The 18,142-nt window shown below is 39.5% G+C and overlaps 1 protein-coding gene across 1 annotated transcript in view; it reads right to left on the reverse strand.

Annotated features, from left to right (window-relative positions):
• PIGG (phosphatidylinositol glycan anchor biosynthesis class G) overlaps positions 1 to 17,349 on the reverse strand; it is an 80,885-nt gene extending 63,536 nt beyond the window's left edge. Inside the window, exons 1-6 of the mRNA XM_058823748.1 lie at positions 17,137 to 17,349; positions 13,738 to 13,943; positions 12,548 to 12,757; positions 10,867 to 11,055; positions 9,183 to 9,321; positions 5,645 to 5,857 (exon numbers count right to left, since the gene is read on the reverse strand). Of these exons, the coding sequence (XP_058679731.1) occupies positions 5,645 to 5,857; positions 9,183 to 9,321; positions 10,867 to 11,055; positions 12,548 to 12,757; positions 13,738 to 13,943; positions 17,137 to 17,296 (1,117 nt within the window). The 5' untranslated portion in view covers positions 17,297 to 17,349. The remainder of the gene's footprint in view (positions 1 to 5,644; positions 5,858 to 9,182; positions 9,322 to 10,866; positions 11,056 to 12,547; positions 12,758 to 13,737; positions 13,944 to 17,136) is intronic.
• Between the last annotated feature and the right edge of the window lie 793 nt (positions 17,350 to 18,142).

Consider the following 18,142-nt stretch of genomic DNA (forward strand, 5'->3'; position numbering starts at 1 on the left):
TGTAAAGTTTCTCATTCAGTATATTTGAAATAAGAGTTAAATATTCATACATTTGAGGACATCCATAAAGGATCATCTAAAATGAGCTTTAATCAAACTGAGATTTGACATGACACTTTTTCATTATACAGAAGACTGAAATGAGTTCAAGCTGTATTTTGAAACATAAATAAATTCTCTCCACATCTTCTGCTCCCTTTTCATGCTTCTTGACTAGTCTCCCTCTTCAGCCCCTTCAGCATTTTTATTTCATTCTCATCTATTCCTTTCCATGCTAACTGCCCACCAAAACTATGGTGTCCCTGCTATGAAAGATGACTTTTAGCCAAACTCTCATGAATGAATTATTTAAAGATCTTTCAGACAGGAATAGAAGACCATGTTTGCCAAATTTCATTGGAGAACTCCAGTTATATTGGTTAAGTGGCACATTTATATGCAGAAGGCATAAAATAATACGGGTCATGGGCATTAAGTTGTTGGAGACGCATTTTGGTAACAGGCAGGTAATAGGAAGTCACTCTCATACAAGATACTTCTAAAACAAGTCAAAATTGAAGCAAAATCCAAAGAAAGCTTGCCCAGCTGCATATTTCACAAAGCACTGGCAATGTTTTACTTGCATATTATTACATTAGCAATTTCTGCTTCAGCCTCACTACCAACTTATCACAACCAGATGGATAAGCTTTGCAAGCATGTTTGACAATAATTTCACTTAGTTCCAGTCACAGGCAACAATAATTTAAAAAGAGTTATATGAAAGAATGAATAATGTAAAAGTGACTTCTCCAGTTTCAACATATACATGTCCCAGTAAAAGTCAAATTATTTTAATCTACCACCAGTTCAGGATCAGTCCCAAATTGAAAAGCTTGCACTCATTTTAATAACACCAGCCAACTTGCTCACCAGAATGGCTCTTCATTCCACTGTAAAATGTCTTTCAAAGAGAGGTCCCAATTTATCATTCAACTACATGTTCAGAAGTTCAGAACATAAGGGAAGCATTGCTAGATACCTAGGACTGCCTATCTTACACTGAGGTATGAACTTGCTCAAAAACCCAAAGTGTGTTTTTAGATAATTCTTCTTTCAGCTTTTTAATTTTTGCTAGCTATTTTTATTCTCCTTTTTCAGACTTTTTCTTTAGCTGCATGTATCCACACCTATCAAAAGAAAATCTCATGCCTCACATCACAATTTATTAGCATGTTTCAAAAATATATGTTTTAAATAATAAAGCCTTTAGTCAACCTCCAAGTTTCTCCTGCAAAATTTCATTTAATTGATATGTTTAAGTGTGAGGATTCTTTTGAACCTCAATAAAGCAAAGCCCAAGTCCCATTAAATGTTGTGCAACATTTTTGTTTGAAAATGCGTGTTTATGCGAACAAACATGGGGGGGGAGTTACTCACCTACCTTCTTTCTGCTCTTTATTTATTTTAACAGATATATTTAAAACATACTTGAAGATTAAATTTTTGTGTACTGTTACAGTTTGCTCTTAACATTGGAGCAGTTGAATTGAAGGAAATCCATGGCTTCCTTATGAAACAGCTTGTTAAAATCATTCTGCCTTCCCATCTGACAGCAATTCAACTCAACTGACAGCTGACTTCATATCACTGTGTTAAGAAGGAAACCAATATTCCACCAAAAATGAATGTACATTTTATGATGTAGCTTAAAATGGGTGAGTCTTTTCCTGACTCAGTCATCATCCTCGTGGTCCCAACAGCTGGCGCTCTAATCTCTGTGCTGTAAATTACAGCACTGGACAGGACTTCAAGAATCAAAAACATATTTTTTTAAAGCAGCAAGGCTTATGCTATCCTTGCAAGTGTAGGCATTTCTCTTAGCATTGAAATGGAAATGTTTTGATCCACTAGTTGTTACTAGAGGAGAATCTGCACTGGAAAGCTTGAAACTGCAGCAGCAGTTTCAATATGAGTGATGTCCAACTAAGCAAATGGGAGTGATGTCCAGCTGAATCCAACTATCTTTTGGGGTTTCTTTTACTCCAAAAAACCTGGCAGAAGACCTTACCTGTGGAATTCAGAATTTATACAGCTCAAGAGTTGTCAGCACAACTCCGCTGAGTGCTCAGATGTTCCATAAATACAGATTAAAAGGCTCTGAGTAGGGTGAGTTAAAGAAGATTGCTCTGAACCTGTGTCCCATCAGGTTTTGAATGTTTACTGGTATGAAGCCTCCACAACCTCTCTTGCCAACTCATTCCAGTGTTTGACAAACCTTACCTAAAAAGGTTTCCTCCAAATTTTTTGTGAGGACCACCAATTAGACCTTGGTCCCATCTTGTTTATTGCCTCCCATCATATATTATCTACATTGACAAGACCCCTCCTAAACAGTCCTAGCACCTTCACCCCTCCTCATATGAAAGACATTCCAATCCCTTCATCACCTTCATGACCACACACTACACTTACTACGTTACATCCACTAAATTATGGTACTGAGAAGCCCAGCACCAGACCCAAGACTCCTGATGCCCGCTCACCACAGCTGATAGAAGAGGCAGGACTGACCAGCTGATGATTGTCCTCCTAATGCCACCTTGGATGCCTCCTATTGCCCTTCCTTCTACAAGGGTGTTCTGCTGCCTGATATTCAACTTGGGATCCCCAGTCATCCCATGGTGCTTCTTCCAGCTGTCTCCAGTCAGCCAAAACCCAATCTGCTACAATACATTGGGATTACTTCTTCCCAGCTGTAGGATTTAGCATTTCCCTTTGCTGAACCTTAAGAGGTTCCTGTCAGCCCATTTCTCCAGGCTGCCAAAGTGCTTCTGAGTGGCAGGAGACCCACCTATTGCATTCTCCCAGATTTCTGTTGTGTCCTTCCTTTGTTGAGATGCCACTTTGTACCACTGGCCAGATCATTGATGAAGATGTTGAATAGTTCTGGCTTGAGTCAAGCCCTGTGGTTGATCACAATAGCCTTCAGGGGGACTTTGTGCTGCTGATCACATTCACACGAAGCCAGCAGGTAAGCCACTTTTCAGTCCATCTCACTGTCCAGCTATCTAGCCTGAAATGCAACGGGATGGCTGAAGCATCACATGAGCACCGTGGATGGTGAAAGTAAGACCTCCTCTAGTTGTCTGAAAAGCTACAATCCTTACAACAAAAGCTACAATTCCTTACAATCCAACTGTCTGCCCTAGATGCCCATAAAATATTGCCCATGTTGGTCTGTGCACTAATCCTGACCCAGAAGTTCTCTACTATTTCATCATCCCCTCCCAGGAATAGCTACATGCCTGTCACCACTCTCTCACATTAAGATAAATTTTCCCTCCTCACATTCCCAACTTACAATCTTAGAATAGTAGAATTATTCAGGCTGGAAGCTGCTTTTAAGATTATCTCATTCATTGCCAGCACTGTTAATGGGGACATCTTTTGCTACATCACCACTCCTTATTGGTTTCCAATTAGACATTAAGCCACCGACTTTACACACATGCAGCCAATTTCTTATTCATGACACAGTCCATTTGTCAAACCATATCACTCTAACAACAGCAGCATGAATGTTTAGGGATGCCTTACCAAAGGCCTTACAAAAGTCTAAGTAGATGCCACATCTTTTGTCCATTGATGCATTTACTCCATCATAGAAAGACACTAAATTAGCCAGGCTCAATGTTCCCATGGCAAAGTAGTATCAATAATTTCCAACAACCTTTCTGTCTTCCACATGTTTTAATATGTCTTCCAGGAAGATCTGTTTTGTGATCTTAACAAGTACAGACGCAGTTCCCAGAAGCCTTCTTTTTACCTTTTTTAAAGAGCAGGCAACCTTCTTGAACATGAATCAGACTACTGAATATAGTAACTTCTCTGCAAGGTAACCTCCCACTAGGGGAATCCGGAGAGATGTCCATGTTTCTGTAGTGGGATAGTGGGATGGCTTTTATCTCCACTTAAAGGCTATGCAAAACAAATGGCCATCCATGCAGCTCTTGAGTTACATATGTACGTCACTGAGATACTGTCTTTAGTACTTCTAGGCCTGAAGTATCCACATCAATCAAACACTAAAGAAACAGAACATACTGTTTCCCTGCCAGTCTTAACTGAACAGACCAAAGCCTTGAACATCTAGGACACTCTAAGAAAAACAAGATCCCTCTAAGAAGTCAACAGAAACAGGGGAAATTGACATTAAGATTCTATAAAAAAAGCTTAATTTGCACCATGTTATTGAGACTTTCCATTACTGAAAGGAGAGAAAGTCACTGTGGGTGCTTTGCCACCCAAACTCTTTCCAGTATGGTAGCACCTCTAATAAGTTTGCAGTCACAAGCAAGCACCATAAAAATTTCTCACATTTTTATCCTCAGCAATTTTGACTTTCATGTTTCAGATGAAAGCTACAAGTTGAAATTAAATTGTTCCCAGACAAGAATAAAATGAAAATGAAGATATAAACAAGAAGCTGGTAGAAACTCCAGCCTGTTTCATCAGTGTTTTCAGAAATACTGTCAGATGGGAGTTTCGTGCTGGCATTTTCAGCAACACAGTCATATCCTGAAACCCCTCAACAGGGCAAGTTCCTCACTTGACACAACTGGGTTAAGTGAAGAAATTTGTGTAGAAGAAAAATGTCAGAAGACAAGGAGCATGGGTCCTGCTATAGGCATGTTGTTGCTACAAGCAGAATTTGTTCTGTTGAGATTCCTGGACAAGGTTTAATTATGATTTGAAGCTGTGATGTTGAAAGATAACTGATTATTGACCTAGAACAATCATTTTGCTAAAATCTACGTTGGTATCCACTTTAATTATTCCTAGCAATACAACAGCTCTGCATTCTCATCTAGTTATTTCAATAATTCAACAGATTACAAATCAACTGACAAGCTTCAGAATCACTTTAAGACAACTTCTTCTAATGTCAGTGGTAAAATATTCTCCTTCACCCTCTGACTCATTTTTTTAACAAAATTATCATATTAACTTCATTATTTATACTGCAGTTTGTATCATGCTTCCTAATGAAATAGAACATTTTGCTAGGTTTGGTTTATTTTTTCTACTTGTTTTTTATTCTTTCCTCCAAATAAACACACACACACACACACACACACACACACACACACACACACACACACACACATATGCATTTTTAATAAGCAGTTCTCTAGGTTCTCATTTCAAGTAAATACATAAAAATGAAATAAAAAGATAACTTACCCTAAATTATTTCCCAGCTTTACGTGAAGCATCTTTTTATTTAAACTAGAAAATTCAGTCCATTGTGTTAATTCTCCAAATAGCTCAGAGTCAGTGCCCTATATAGAACACCTCACAAAGAGCAGTTATGAAACCACTGAGATTTAACTACACAGGCAGTTTTACTTTAATCTTACTCCATCTTTATTTTTGCTCTTTTGCCAACTAGGAATATTAGTAGTCATTAAAAAAATTGTATTCAGAAGCAGTATAAAGTAGGTTGCAGTAAAGATTGAATTCAGTACAACTGTTCTGAATCCTGCTCTCAAAAGAATAGCTAACTCGCAGTGCAATGCCATACTATTGAATTTAAAAGTCCAAACTGTTTTATAAACAATCTCCTTTTAGTATACCTGTAACATCTTTTTAGCTAATTTACCTTTTTCATATGCAGGCGTATTCTCTTGCAGCAATCTGCTAAGCTGGAACCCATTCAAGTGCACAAAACGTAGCTGTTCTCTCATTGTCTTGCCTCCAACAACTGGCAATATAAGGTTCCCAACACTGTTTCTTGAAATTGGTAGGCCAAGACCTATTGCCAGTGTGCTAGCTAAATCTGTTTGCTGCACATGCTCAGGCTGGGCTGGAGGAGCTAGAATGACCAAAAAAAAAAAGAGAAAGAAAAAGAGAGAGGAAAAGAAGTTTCAATAACAAGCCCATTCTATTTCTCCAGAGACAGCTGGCACCTTTTTAGATTCAAAATTGTTTCACCGGTGTTAGATCAGCTATTTTAAGTGGTCTACAGAGAGCTGACTGATCTTTCTCAGCTGCCATCCTCTGCTGCTGTAAATCCAATATTTATTAAATTCTTAGCCAGTGCCACTCTTTAATGCTAATAACTACTGTAAACATAAAATAAATGTTATACAAGTAGAAGTAAGAAAACAGATGGTCCAGGACGTCATCTTAATATCAAATTGCAGCCTACATCCTAAGAGGGTTTCATAAGTTTGACATTAGAAAGAATAGAAAACACTACAGTAGGTCAATTTAATATATGAACAAAGAATGAGAACCTAAAATAATGCTGACAGCATTCCAGAACCATCTTGATATAAGGACAACAGCTCAAGATTTAATTAATATCAGGTTGCTAGGAAAATAGTTAGACATCAGGTAAAGAATGTTGAGGCTCCAAATCCACGGCTCCCTGCAGGAAAACCTAGTGATTTTTTAAGGGTCCTGTGTAAGATTCCATTAACTTACTGCAGTTATCAGGATTAGCCTTCAGTCCCACAGAAATCTACAGACATGAATGATTTTATGAACATAATGAACCTTCTGTTTGTTTTGCCAGCTGTTTCTTTTCATGCTAAACTAGTTAGGTAACAGTGGTTTTCTATGTGCTTTTATTTCATCCTCTTTGTAACTTCAAGCATTAAGTGTTTTGACTTAAATGCAGTATAGAAAGAATTCTATATAGTCTTTATTCCTCTCAAGGCTGCTTTTAAGAGCATTAAAATTTGACTCATTTCTCATCGAGCTCTGATTAATCCCGTACTTGTACAGAATGCCATCTATAATCCGTAAAGCCTCTTTGCATGAATGCCTGTATGTCAGCAGTTTTCAGATTTTATCTTTAAAGGCAAGTTCTTAACTGGTAAAAAAAAAGCCAAACTACCCAAACACATTTAGCCAATCATGGGTGACACATCTCTGTAGAAGGCTATACAAGTAATACTCTGACAGCATACTAAATGTAAAAAGCCCACAGGATTACTATTTTGAGGTCTACCAAATTAACCACAGTACATTTTGTTTACAGTAGGATCATAAGGAGCAGTCGCTAGAATCCTGATTACTGTACCAATGAAAAGTAAACTGCTGGATATTTACAAAGGCATTAGAAATCACAAATGCTATCCCAAAAGACAGGTAAATAGATACATTTCACTGAATTGTAAGAACTGCTCATTCAGGTTAAACCTCACAGAAACTAATTCCAATGAACAGGAGACTGCATTTACAGAAGCTATACTCTTGTGGCCCGGCTGTCAACACATGCTAGTGAAATTCATAAAATAAAAATTTAGCCAAGAGTTTTGATCCACTCTTGACTTTGTTTTGTTTACAGACCTGAGAAGAGGTCAAGGACTCTTTAAGCAGTGCTTTCTACTGCAGCTGTATAGCAACTTTACAGGACAATCTACCTCCACCGTGCTGCAGGAACTTCCAGCAAGATAAATAAATCAAGTTTCTGCACACAGGTTTTAGAAGAAAAGAAATCACATGGAAATGAACAAGTGGCAGAATGAAAGGCAGAAGGGAGTATTATTTTGAGGAAAATATTCACTCCTGGTATAACTGCATTCTACCTATCCACTCAGTCAAGAAGTTTGTTTAAGCACAACTGTACAAAGTAGACTAAAGATTCTCTACCACCCCATTTCTTTATTGCCTCTTGCCTTTAACTGTCTGGTTTTTGGTTTTTGTCATTACCTACAAGTAGAAAATCAGCTTTAGAACCATGTGAACTCACATCAGTTATATAAAATTAAGCAGCCTGTACAGTAAACAAACTCACAGTCCATATTCTATCCTTAAGACTTAGCAATCAATAGTTATGTTATCAGTGCCATCACCTCTCACCCTTTCAAAAGGGTCAGATCAATTTACTGTTAAAAAATAATCAAATAATCCTACTTCCAACAGTCTCTAGTATTCCAAGGGCTTTCTTTCTCCTTCTGGGGGACTCTGTGTGAGAAATTTTCATTCTTCTATCCTAGCTGCCTGAGAGAGAAGAATAGAGGCCAAGGAAATATTCTGGACATGAAAGACACAGCTTCAACCTACTTCAAATAGGATTTTGGATATACACCTATTTATTTACCATTAGCTCAATATTCTGACAACACATCTCATTAGCGCTCAACATTTGGATAGGACAGTGCTGTAAAAGATTATCATCTCAGAAATACACAATTCTCTCACTGGTTACAAAGCTTCATTCATGATTCACCGAGATCAAGAACTTTTCATGTCCTTGATCTGCCAGTGAGCAAGAGAAGCTGGGAGGGAACACAGTTAGAGCAGCTGACCTGAACTGCTTTAAGGAATAGTCCAAGCCATAGCACATCATAGCCAGTATACAAACTGGAGGGAGTTGACTGGGGGCTTTGGATTGTTGCTTGAAGGTGGGCTGGGCACCAATCAGCAGGTGGTGAGCAACTGCATTGTGCATCACATGTTTCTCTTGGGTTTTATTCCTCTTTCTCCCCTCTTTCCCTTACAATAATAACTACTATAATCTACACATAATTATTATTGCTATTCTTGTTACAGCTATATACAGTAGTAGTGTTCCCATGCTATTAGAGTACACTATGCACTGGTATCTACTGGAGCCTTACACCAAGTATCTACTGGAGCCTTACACCAAGTACCATGCAGCCACTCACTCACACCCCACATCCTGGTGGGGAGGAGAAAGACAAGGTAAACCTCATGGGTTGAGACTAGAACAGTTTAATAATTGAAACAAAATTAAATATTATACCAATAATAGTAATGAAAAGAAGACGGGGGAAGAATAAAACCCAAGAGAAACAAGTGGTTCACAATAAAATTTGTCACCCCCTGCTGACCAATGTCCAGTCCATCCCCAAGCAGTGACTGGGAGCCCCAGTTTATATACTAGGAATGATGTTCCATGGCATGAAATATCCCTTTGGCCAGTTCAGGTCAGATGTCCTTGCTATGCTCCTTAATGGCTCCTCTTGCACCTGCTCAATGGCAGAGCATGGCAAAAGGGAAAGTCCTTGATTCAGAGTAAACACCAAAACACCAGTCTGTTATCAACATTATTCTCATACTGAATCCAGAAAACAGTCCTGTACAAGCCACTAAGTGGAAAATTAACTCTATTCCATCTGAAACTAAGACAGCTCTAAAAAACGTCATGCGTCTTTGATCCTTACCACTTCTCTTCCCAAAAGCAGAGCTGATAAACAGAAGGGGTGTGTGCACTTCTTCTTCTGAAGAACCACCATGACTGCCTGTTTCAGACATTCCATGATCCCCACAAACAACTAACAAATTGGGAAGAGAAGCTTCCTCCTGCAAATCACAGAAAAAAAATCTACGTTACCATACAAACACAATTCATTTATATTCATTTCACTATCTTCATCATTTTCAAACACGAATATGTCTCAAAATTAACTTCAGTTTTGAAACTTGCTCACCTTGGGACAGATAATAAGAGATCACTGCAATTAAGTGTAACTCAGTAATAGTAATTTTTAAAAGTTAAGGCATATTCATATCTAACATGTTTGCCAGTATCTTAGCAAAAAAAAAAAAAAAAAGGAACAAAAAACCTTTTTTAAAAAACCTTGAATTTACAGAGTTACAAGAAACTCTATGGAAGATTAAATAAAGGCTATCACCATGAGAAGAAAATCAGGCATCCCAGAAGAGCATCATTAACACAGAAATAATCCCCCTCTTCATTCCCTCAGCTTCACCAAGTTTTAATATAAATGCCAAATTACTAATATTGTGAATACTAACATAATATTAATTCAATATTAAAAAATAATCCTGTTTCTAATGGTTGATAGTTTCCCAAGGGCTTTAGGGATGGAAATCTGACTGATTTGGGATTTAAATCTAACAGTCAATGAAGACTAATTGATAATGATTGTTGAAGAATTATGTTGAATGAGGTGTATGTTTCTGAATAAAGAGAAACAGAAACTTAAGTGAGGCCTGTCCAAGAATTTTGAGCTAACAAACCAAAGCGGCAGAAAATTAACAGTCATTCAACAACAAAGTACTTTTGTATCATCTCTAGTTATCACCAGTACACATGCTATCCAAAAAATAAAGTGCTTTTACTACGTCTGTATTCTAAAACAGAGATAAAGGCTTGAATATAAATGGCAAAAGCAAAGATACTAAAAAGCAGAAAACTGTAACATTCCTGGAACTTCCACACACAGGATTTAACCTTTTTTTCATGTTATAGTACCCACTTGACTAAAAATATTATTAAAATTTCATGATCAGCTATTCTGAATTGCAGTAGCCAAAAACAAACAATAAAAAGAGCTTCAGGCCACCTGGAACTAGGACTTCGTATTTCAGTATCCAGACTGCTTAGGTAAGTGACAACTAGTATTTACAAATCTAAAAACAGATTCAGATGTGCTACATTTACCATAAAAAATGCAGATTAAGACCACCACTTCCATTTGAATTTATCAGCTATCTAAGAATTACGTATGCCTTCCTAATTCTGGACATCAGAGCCATTAGCTACACATCCCCATTCCTCCTTCTGCAGAATTTCATTACTTGAAAGCACATCAACAACCATTTTAATTCACAAGTGATGAGAGAACTTTGGCAGGCATTCCTCTCCTCTTCCTGCACATCAAGGGGATGTTATTTCCCACAGCTGCCCAGAAGAGGCTGTTAGCAGATGTTACTAAGGTCAGCCACCAAATCCTTACAAATACTACACTGGGAAATAGCCCAGGAAAGCAAAGAACAGAATACACGCTTTAGTCTATGAATAAAGAAGCCAACAACAACAACCAGCAAGCATTTCAATGTCAGTCCACAACTAACAGACACTGACCCCAGAATCTGTATTACCTTTGAAATAAGGGAAATATGAATCTTCTTCAGTATGTTATCCATTTCACGAAGTTTTGGTCCCACTAATGGGCTGTTTGGCCCAGTCATATGACCAATATGGTCCAACCCCAGATAGTGCAGTATTAGGAGATCCCAGTCTTCTCTCTTTAGCACTCTATCCAAATGCCTGGTAACATTATCATCAACCTCAAAGAAAAGGAAAACAACTATAAGGTAAAAAAAACCTTCCCTCTTTTAAAAAGCACAAAAAAATTAACCATATACTACCCATGAAAATTCCATAGAAGTTGATGAGCTTACATGGGCAATGTTAACAAGAAAAAAAATTGATTAGTTCAATGTCAGGCACTCAAATATATTTGTCTAACAAAATAGATTCTTCACCCCATTTAATCTTTTCTGGTAAGGACACACCAGGTTACATGCAGACAAGGCAATCTGATTGCAAAGCTTCCATAGAAACTTTTAAAAACTGTCCCAAGAACTTTTCAGTCACTTTCACCCTGCACATTCCAGATAATCACTTCACACGTGATACATCATATCACAAGTACAAAGAAAATCTCAGTTTAATGATGGGAAGCTTGGGGGTACAACAAACCCTAATTTCTCAGCTCCCTTTTTGTTAGTGTGCAAACACAAGAAGGTGGAACTTGTTATGAGTAAAATAACGGACAACATAGTGAGAAAGAAAAACTGAAAAGTACCATTCAAACTAAGTCAACTAACTTAACTTTTCCTGCTCTGATTGACAATACATTTTTAGTTGCATGTATTCTCTTCAGTTATTAAAAATCCCTACAATATTTCCCATGTGATACTACTTTGTTGAGTCTGTATAAAACTACCAAAAGAACTGTAAAAACCTGTGGTTAATAAACTACATTGACAGCTTAAGGACTGCATAAAGAGTTTGAGAGCCACATAACCACAGATCTAGTAGAACACTGGTACTTTTTACTCCAGGTAGAAGCTTTTGCAACTCTCAACAATATAAACAATTAAACATGTCTTCCAATTCACATTAGACCTTTTTAACTTTCTTAAATAATAAAATACTTCAGTCAGTAGCAGCAGGTCAATGACTTGAGGTTTTAAAAATTATAAAGGTTCAAAAATTAAGTAAATTTGTCAAAGCATTTACTCTCTAATGTGCTCGGAGTAAAAATTATCAGCATTTGTTTCACTTACTTTCTATGCTCCTTCTTTTACAACATAAAGAAACGCTGCTCCCATTGCAGTTACAAAAGTGATGCAATACTATAAAAGTACACCTTTAAGACACCAAGTTAATATACTAATGGACCTCTTAAAGATTGCACTAATTAAAAATATCTGATAGCAAAATGAAATGTGGTTAGCAGAATTTTTAAACAAAGCAACTAGTCTAACTTCCAATCAGAACAAGTTTTGTGAAAAAACGGCATGCTTAGTTAAATTATAGAGTGATAAATTGATGATTACTGTATCATTCCAACACTTTCTACAGCAGATGCATGAGGGATTCAAATGCTTAGCTTTACAGCACCCACACCAAAATGACATAGAAATTCAATTTCTATTTAATTGCCAGGTGAATATCTCAGAACAAGGGTAGCTTTATTCACTCATTCTCAAAAACTGACACTGTCTGTTTGTACTCACTTCATTTAACTTGAGATCATACAAAACCTCTCACCTCTGTGAAGTCTGACACAAAAAATGATGTTGTTCCATCATATTCCACAAAGTGCTTTGGGAACAATTTGACCCAAGTATCATCACCATAAAATATGATTCTTTTCCCAGCTGTTTTTGCCTGCCATATCAGATTGTCATCCAAGAGAGCTGGAGAATTGAGGTTCACAACAACATCGATGAAACCAGGTATGCTACCTGTCATCAAAGCCTAATGAAAGAAGAAAAGAGACACACTAAACAGGAAACTTCCAGTGCTCAGAAGACAGTAGCTATGGGAGGAAGGAATAAGCCAGATGGTAGACAAATCATATTTTTGGGAAGGAAATATGACAAAGTAAAAGAACACAAGCTGTCTTGCCACATAACCTCATCTGCCACAACATAGTGCTAGTTTATGTATGTGATTACTGCTTTACAGAAAGTAAAAATATTACTGTCTCAATTAATGGACAGAAAAAAGACTTTCAGTCTTTTCATCAAACAAACAGTTGATGTTTGCTGGTCATTAAACCATCAAAAGACAATTTAGGTGTAAGTAAACTGACTCAACATTAACAACAACAGTACCTTCAAGACACTAAGTAAGAAACTTCTAGAAGAAGCACTGAAGTGCACCTATAAAGAGTTACCAGACTGTCTCTCCTTGACTGTCCTGCTAGTTAGCCTACCACTCATCACTGCCTTGGCCTTTTCAGTGCAGAGGTGCTACTCAGATCTACCACTGATAAGCCTGGAAGATATAGTATTTTGATGACACCAACACAATTCATCTTTTATTTATCTGGAACTTGGCAGAATTTCCTTTTTAATTTCTTCAGAAACATCCCTATGACAAAAAACATTTTACACTTAACTGGATTTTCTCTCGGAAGTTACAAGAACACAGAGAAATACAATAAAAATGTTTCTGGAAAACTGGACAACTAAGAGTCTACTGCCTTCCCATGATTACAAATAAAAAGGCTACATCGATCACTTAAGCCTGGACTAGGGCCTTACTTGTCCTTAACCTCTTGCCCATGGCAAATCAGGAGTCTATCACGTGCACTACTACAGCACAGAGACATTCAGCCATAGATAGCACTAACATCACACACATGTCCTTTATGCCAACTCCAAGCATATGAAACACCTCATACTTCAAAAGCTTCTCCAATGAAATGACAGATAAAAAATTACTACAGTTACCTTAATTCGAGGCATAGTCACAGTGGGTGGCTTGGCTTCAGCAATGAAACTGTAGGAAGTCCCTTTTTCAACAACTTGAGTAGTATACGGCATGAACTGTTTACCTTTGGGTCCAAACACAAAATCATCTCTCAAAGCATCTATCAGCACAATGACAACTTTTTTGAAAAGCGGTGGAGGAATCTTGGTCCAGTTAGAAACCATTCCTAAGCAACAAAAACAGGGCATATAAAAGTCACCAAAAAATTTCACCAAAGACGAGACAGAAGTTAAAGGACAACTTGGCCATATAAATGAGTGCTTTCAACTTCTTTATTAATTCTACACCCAGAAATAAGAAGCTGCACACAGCAAACCTGAGAAGTAATCTGAAGAAGAGTTTTCAAGCCATCCAGCACAGGAATAACACAACAACTCCAATATCACCTTTAGGAAGTAAAATACGATGTGAAAGGAATGTGTGACATGAAATTGAGAAAACTAAGGAAAAGCTTTGTAATGGAGAGCATTCAAAGTAACAGCTGCTACCTTCTCTCTTTTTACTTCAGTAAAGCTGAACTAATTGTATCTGACAGACAACTTCTGTTACAAAAAAAACATAGCATTCACCAGCGCTAATACCCAGTTTTTCACATCACAACATAAACAATGCCTCTGCATGAAATTTCACTGTAAGATAACAGGAAGATTACAAAGAAAGAGACAATTTCACTGAAACTTGAATCAAACAGATTTATGCACATTCACTCCCTTCAAGGTAGAAGACTGTATGACAGGCTACTTCAGTGATGGCAGCTGCAGGGCCAAAATCCAATTCCAGAATTCCCTGAACATACAGGTGGGTACAGAAAAATGCTGCTGTGCATCAAGCAGTAGGCAACGTCATGCCTTCAATGCCACCTCTTTCTCTTGCATGGATTTAATTCTGGCCACAGCAACTCTTCATCTGCATTGAACTTGGTCCACACGGTGACGTTCAGGTCTTACAGCAACATTTTTGCTCCAACCTCTACATATCTCATTTCTCTACCAGGAAAAAACACAGAAGGGCAAAAGGGAAGCAGAATGTATCCAACCCACAGGCCTCTACCCAGACACCATCATGATGAATTGACCACTCTGTAAATGTGTTATATAAAGTCAGGGGTTTTACAGTCCTTCAGAGTAAAGGTTTTTTCTGCAAAATGGCTGACAGTTTGGACAGGTTGCAGATAATGGTGTGTCTAACACAGCAACATCAAAAACAACCTCAGAAATTTTATTTTGGGGTTACACAGAGAAGCATCAACCAACTGACATTCGCAGACTAGTTACTGCTAGTGATTCTTCCAGATTAGGAAATAGAGGAGGAGGACACAGCAGGGAGAAGAAGGAAATCTCAACAACAACAAAATGCTGACTGCAAGCAATCCTAATTAAACTGATAATTTGGGTTTTTTTCAGGACATGAATTATCAACTTATCAGGCATGCTTTGGCTCTCTATGAAAAACAAGAAGGCATCACCAGATGTTCTGTTAGTTACATCTTTTCCCTATCCACTGCTTAGTGAAAGAAAGCTTGCTGGACACCAAAAATGTTCAGATCACAGACACATATGCCCTACTCCTCAATTCCTCCTGCAGTGTGATTTATCAGAAAGCCAAAGTGTTGAGAAGTTCAAATGAATTTGGAGTCATTTACAAGCCATATGAAAATACTGTAAGACAGCTAAAGCAACACATTGTCCAAGTCTTGCCATGCAGCATGCCTATTTATCTCTGCCAGGGTTACTTAAAAAACAGTTACTCTAAATGAACCTAAAGTCTGTGAAGAAAACCACAGGTTCTCTACCAAGAACTTATTACAATAATGTGCTGCAAGCATTCAGCATCAAGCCTTCTTACAGCTACGACAGGATGCACTCCACAGCAGTCAGGACTCACAAAGTGAAACATTCAGGAATTAAAGAAGCACTGGAGAAATATTGTTTTCTGAATAGGTCTAAAGTAGGTTGAAAGCCTTCTGCACAATGGTTTAGTAAGCAATACCCTGCCTTTAGACAATAGCATCCAGACATCACTCTGCAAGCATACTGTAACCAAGTACTACAGAAAGTAAGCATTTTTCTACTGTCACTCCATTTTTGCCTACTACACCTAGACTTGCTTGTGACATGCCTAAATTTAAACTGCTTGTAGAGCCCTGTGGCACACATTTCCACTCTTCAACACAAACCAGTCTTTCCAAAACCAAATTGTCTGACATCTCCTTCCCACCTGAACAGTCTCCTTCTACATTAAGTCTTCTGCTAATAATCACATGTGAATGCAATATTTCACTCACAGCAGCCTTTCAAATATCTGCGATAGTCTTGGTAAACTCCAGATAAAAATCAACCTGTCTTTCAGCAGAAACCACTCAGGCTGTTACCAGACTAGATTCTTTGTGTTCCTGCTTAACCAAAACCAGCACACCACACTCTAAACCACACAACCTTCTGTTCTCTCCACTGTGTCTTGCAGTTTAAGTAAGCCTGTCCCTACAGGCATAACGTCACACACTTCAGAAGAATTAACAGTAAATATCAAGCAGCTAAAGACCCAGTTTGGAAGTTACAGTCCTGCTCCAAAAAGTTAACCATAACCTGGTGTTCCAATCAAGAACTTTGTATAAGCAAAATACAACTCGATCTAGCTGCCAAGTGAAACTGAAGTTTCACCCCACAAGCTCCAAACTGGTGAAAAACAGTCCCTCAAGTACACAGTCCTCTTAATACATTACTTTAATACAATTTGTGACTGAACATATGAGACAACTACTTTCTTAGCACATCCTCTATAGGCTCCTTAAAAAGATTTTTGAAAATTCTGCTTTCACAAATTCAGCTCTGGAACAGAGTACGACCTGTAAAGACAGCGATTTCATAGAAACAGTGATGGATGGCAACACTATACATATTGCAACCTGCATTACTACAGTTGCTCTGTCACTACTGAGGTGTTAAAAGTCTCACTGAGGTGGCTTTAAGACACTCACACACCACAGAAACATCAATGAACAATGACTCTCGGGCACAACACAGCCAGCGAATGATCACAGGAAAAGCGTGTGGCGTTTTAGCTGAGGCGGCATCATTAAATGCAAACAAGGAGCCATTGAACAGGCCCGGGTATCACGGCTCCATCAGAGTCAGGGAGAGGGAAACAAAACGACAGGAAAACACACCTTTCAAGAAAGTGACAGCTGACGCTTGAGGCTTTTCGACTGCGAGTAAGTACACCTGCCTGTGATCCATAACTACGTGAAAACCAGTTAAGTTCTAAACTATTCGGGAAATTGGTCTGGAAACACGAGGGCGCTACAGAGAGATGTTCCGCGACACCGTGCGACGGGCGCGCCCGGCAGCTGCTCTCGTTACCTGGGCCGGGCGGGGCCGGCTCGGCGGGAGGGGCCGCGCGGGCCTCTCTGCGGGGCACGGACCTGACAGGCACCGGGAAGAAGCCGCGGAGGAATAGCGCGACGCCCAAGGCCTGCACGAGGAGGCAGGAGGAGGCAAACACCCCGGAGCGCAGCCGCATCCTGGTTCGGCACCAGCTACAGCGGCACCGACCTGACCCGACCCAGCACGGCCGGCGCTACGCCGGCTCTCCGGGGCGGCACCTGCGGCGCGCCCGCCCCGCCCGCCTGGCCCCGCCTCCGGCCCGCCGCCGGCCAACCACCGACCAGCGCGCGCTTCCGCCAAGCCTCGCTATTGGCCAGCGGCCCGGCAGCCCCTCCGCGAGCGCGCAACAGCAACTCCGAACCGGAAGTACAGCCCCTCGTTCCGCCCCCACAGCCCGCCTCACGGGCCCGCTCCCGCCTCCGGACCCGCCTGCGGAGCCGCCTCCTGGGTCCTCGTTACGCCTCTGCAATTCGCCTCCGGGGCTCGCGTCCCATTGCGCTTTCAGTCTCTGCGTTCCTGCCGCCGCTTGTCCCTCCCGCATCCCGGTCACGCGTCCCACACCTGCGACCCAACTCCACATCGTACCCCGCGTCCCGACCCCGCGTTCCCCGGCGGGAGCGGAAAGCAGGTTTGAGGAATTGCTGCAGCTAAGAGTGCTTGGCAGGGCAGGAAGGAGTCCTGGACTGTGGCTGCTGCGGGTGTTTGGCAAGCAGAATCTTTCGCCGCGCAAACACATACCTCTTGATAAAACTGGATAGTGGTATCTCTCAATCTTTCCGTTGGAATGGAAATGGACCATGGTAGGCAGATCATATCAGAAGATGAGGGGAAGTAAGTTTTAAACTTACATTTTCTGAAAAAGGAAACCAAATCTCCGCAAAGTGAAGCAGAGTTTATACTGGTCTTGCTATGTATACTGAAATAGGAAGATAGCCTCAAAATTTCATTCTCCCAAAGGAAACTGCTCCTCATTCCTACACAG

This window comes from Ammospiza caudacuta, chromosome Z, assembly GCF_027887145.1.
Source record: "Ammospiza caudacuta isolate bAmmCau1 chromosome Z, bAmmCau1.pri, whole genome shotgun sequence".
NCBI lineage: Eukaryota > Metazoa > Chordata > Aves > Passeriformes > Passerellidae > Ammospiza > Ammospiza caudacuta.